This window comes from Cavia porcellus, unplaced genomic scaffold, assembly GCF_034190915.1.
Source record: "Cavia porcellus strain 051 isolate PalLab524CR breed Dunkin Hartley unplaced genomic scaffold, mCavPor4.1 scaffold_27, whole genome shotgun sequence".
Taxonomy (NCBI): domain Eukaryota; kingdom Metazoa; phylum Chordata; class Mammalia; order Rodentia; family Caviidae; genus Cavia; species Cavia porcellus.
The window spans coordinates 36,804,804-36,808,756 of NW_026947510.1; the positions used below are offsets into that span (position 1 = coordinate 36,804,804).

The 3,953-nt window shown below is 33.4% G+C and overlaps 1 protein-coding gene across 1 annotated transcript; it reads left to right on the forward strand.

The window, feature by feature from the left end:
* Window positions 1–2,769: 2,769 nt before the first annotated feature.
* Window positions 2,770–3,700, forward strand: LOC106027832 (taste receptor type 2 member 140-like). Its single transcript, XM_023565390.1, is given in 3 exon segments — window positions 2,770–3,218; window positions 3,305–3,534; window positions 3,537–3,700. Coding segments are annotated over 3 exon segments (843 nt in total).
* The last annotated feature ends 253 nt before the right edge of the window (window positions 3,701–3,953 follow it).

Consider the following 3,953-nt stretch of genomic DNA (forward strand, 5'->3'; position numbering starts at 1 on the left):
AAGATGCGAAGGTATTTCAACATACGAGCTATGGTTTGTGTCTAGATGTACCCCAAAGGCCTGATGGAGTCATGAGCTTTTTCCAGAGGTGGCTGAATCTCCAGTGTATGATGCTGGGATTAAGGGTCTAAACGTTACACCTACTTTAGGTTGGATAATCTGTGTATGATAAAAGGTAAAGAAAGAATCTTATCTTTTCTCTTGTTGCTTTCTATCTTCTGGCTGCCATGATCTGGTCCCCCTTTTTTGCTTTGTTACATGCTGCCCCCCTCCATGAGCTGTGTATCTCTGCCAAATTACTTTGCCTTGGAGCCAGCCAATCACAAATTTAAAACTTTATGAACTGTAAGTAAAATAAGAATTCCCCCCTTTAACTTTGAGTGTTAGCTCTTTTGTCTCAGCAATGAGAAAAGTAACTGAGACATTATGCGTATCAGTAAATTCAGTACACCACGTATGTATAAGCAGGGCAGAGGACACATGATTGTCTCAATAATTTCAGAGAGAGGACCTGACAAAATCCAACATCCATTCCTGATAAAAATTTCTTTAAAAAAACCCCTGTAGGTATAGTAGTATTTAACTCAATTTGATAAAGTTACTTATGACATACCTACTTCTCTTATGTATCTGTCTACATATGTACATGTATGTATCTCACATAGGAAAACACTTTTTTTCTTCAAATGTGAAAATTACAATACTAAAAATGAAGAAAGAAGAAAGGAGCTTCAATACAAGTTGTGCTTAAATTTATGCAGAGTCAGGGAACATAATTTAGTTAGTTTAAATAACAACATGCATATGACTATGTATAGGTACATGATTACTATTATAATATATATACTGATATAAGGACAGAGGCATATAGGTGAAATGTATGTGAATTCACTCAGATTATTTACATTTGGTATTGTCTATGCAAAAACTTTGTTACAAATGGAAAATATTAAATACACTAATACAGATCAAACAAATGTAACAATGTAATAATGAGTTAGAGGCAGACAAAGATCCTGTCTCTCTTTTAGAGACTTAAGTTATTGTGTCTTCTAGATGAACGTTAAAGCAGTTATTCTTGGAAGCATCCTCATAACATCTGAAAAATACTTTCCGCAGGTGCTGTTTAAGAAATATAGAGTGACACTTGCTGTGATATGGTTCAGGGAGAGCTCCTCAGGCTAATAATAGGGACCCAAATTTTGTCTCTTTTTTTGAATCCCTTAATGTTGTTGTAATAGTGCCTGCTTTTCACTGCCTAACTCCTCAGTGATTTGCATCTCTCTTTGTCTTCTTTCATGAATTCATCTTTGTTACGCAGGAGTCCAACTGGAGGGAACTGCTTGTTTCTACACTGATAGCATGCTTTGTTTTTATTGATAGGAATTTCCTGAACTTTACCTATGCTACTCTATTTTTCTTCTTTACTATATGTTTCCTCCCCAAGTTTAGAGACTTCAGGATGCAATGGATTCATTTCCTTTGCTCAGGATCGCTTCAGTGCTTGTAAGATGTGTTCCAGGTTCAAAATTGAATACTGTATGTTTTTGTGCTATCTATGAAATAAATTGTACAGTTTTCTAATGTCTTTGGTAGAATTTAAAATATTTCGTTTGTCCCTTTGCCTACTCTTTAGGTATCATCAAAGAATGATGGTGTCACTTAGGTTATTCCACACTTTTACCAGACAGCATATCACGCTTCATGTATCTTTTCCTTATAGTGCTGGAAGGAAAGGTGGATGTTGTGAAAGGTGAGAGGCAGGCGAATAAAATCTGAAGCTCTTTGGTGCTCTCGAAGGAATGCATGCTAGTGGTTCCAAGAGGCACAAAATGGGGAAGATTCTTGCTGTATGTATGAACTCATTTACTCAATTACTCCGTGAAATAGCAGATAGATTTCTACCTCATTAGCATGCACAGAAAATTATTTCAAAACTTTAAGAAATATTTATGTTTAATATTACAATATTTGAGGTATAAAGTGTTCTTAAAATAATGCTTTGATAATTATGATATTAAACATGAGATGGTTGCAAATTAAAAGTTGATCCAGTGGAAAATTTGGATTACTGGAGTAGAAAGAGCAGAATGGATTCCAGTAAATGGTGTGCGTGTGTGTGTGTGTGTGTGTGTGTGTGTGTGTGTGTGTGTGTAAAGTAAAATAGTACATGTTTTATTATTGGTATCCACCAAGGAGGAGTAATGACCTCCAAGAAATTATTGAACGACTGAGATTTTGTACTGAGTTTTTTTAGAATGTCTTAATATGTCCCTGTATACAGCTAATTTTGCAATTTGTTTAAATCTTTAATTCTTAGGCAATTCCACATGCTAGTTCATATTATTGTTCCCTGCTACATGTGTTAATATTTTGTAGTATAAATTGGTGACAACTCATATTGTCAGATTAAAATATATGATGAAGCAAAAATATCAAAACCACCCAAATAAATATACCTTTTTTTTCTTGTCAGTGCACAAGAATGGACTTTTCTTTCATCATCAGCAACAAAAGACTTTAGGCTATTACAATGCATTTGATGTCTGTTTGAATTTGAGCTCTAATGCCTAAGAAAATCCAAGATTTTCATGAAGAAAAGTTATGGATCAAGTCTTTAGGAAATCTTAATTTCCTGGTTTGGAATAGTATACATGGTTTTTTAAAGGGAGAATATTTTTGAATTTTTAATCAAGTTTCTTTTTCAGTTTAGATGTATGTATTAAATTTTAAGCAGTGATAACTGAAATCAAGGCATCCTCATAGACAATGAGTGAGTTCATGCAAAACACATTTTTAATCATTCTAAATGTTGAGTTTGTAATTGGAAATTTAGGAAATGGCTTCATAACACTGGTGAACTTCATGGTCTGGGTAAGGGGAAGAAATATTTCCTTACTTGATCAAATCCTCACTATGTTGGCGATCTCCAGAATTGTTCTGCTCTAGTCAGCAGACATATACATATTGCCTATGTTTTACCGAAGTTTGTTGACTGATGCAATGATGAAAATAATTAGTATTATCTGGACAGTTACTAGGTGTTTTAATATCTGGCTCACAACGTGCCTCAACATCTTTTATTTTTTCAAAATAGCAAATTTTTCTAAACCTATTTATTTTATTCTTAAGTGGAGAGTTAAAGAGGTAGTTTCATTGACATTTTTAGTGTCACTGGTCTTCTTGCCTTTACACATTATACTAACCCACATATTAATGCCTGGGCTAATGGATATAAAAGCAATATGCCATACACATTCAATTCGATTAACTCTACACACTTATTCAAAAAAGTTTTATTCAGAAACTCTATATTCACATTCATACCATTTACTGTGTTCCTGACAATTTTCTTCTTGCTTATCTTCTCCTTCAGGAAACATCTGAAGAGGGTGCGGCACCATGCCAGAGAATTCAGAGATGTCAGCACCACGGCCCACATGAAAGCTTTGCAAATTATAGTTGCCTTCATCCTTCTGTATATCATTGTAATAATTTCTTTTGTTGTAAAAATTTTGAACTATGAATTGCTGGACAAAAAGTTATATTTTTATTTTGCCTAGTTTCTATTTTTACTTTTTCTTTAGGACATTCATTTGTTGTGATTTTAGGAAACAAAAAGCTGAGACAAGCCTCTTTTTCCTTACTTGGATGGCTGAGGTGCTGGTCCAAAAATGTGGAATCTTCAATTTCCCAATAAATTTTGTCTATTACCATACATTTTTTAAAGGAAGATTAACTCAAAAGAAATTCTCACATATTATAAATTTGTGCTTTTTTAATATTCTTACAACATATATAATTTTGAGAATTTCCAAAATGTATGCTTGGAATGAACACTAACCAAGGATATTTCAAACTAATCAGTGCATTTTAAAGTATGTATTTTAATGTAGTCAAACAGAATAATGTCACTGCAGAAAATTTAATTGTTAAAGAATTTATAGTCAAGA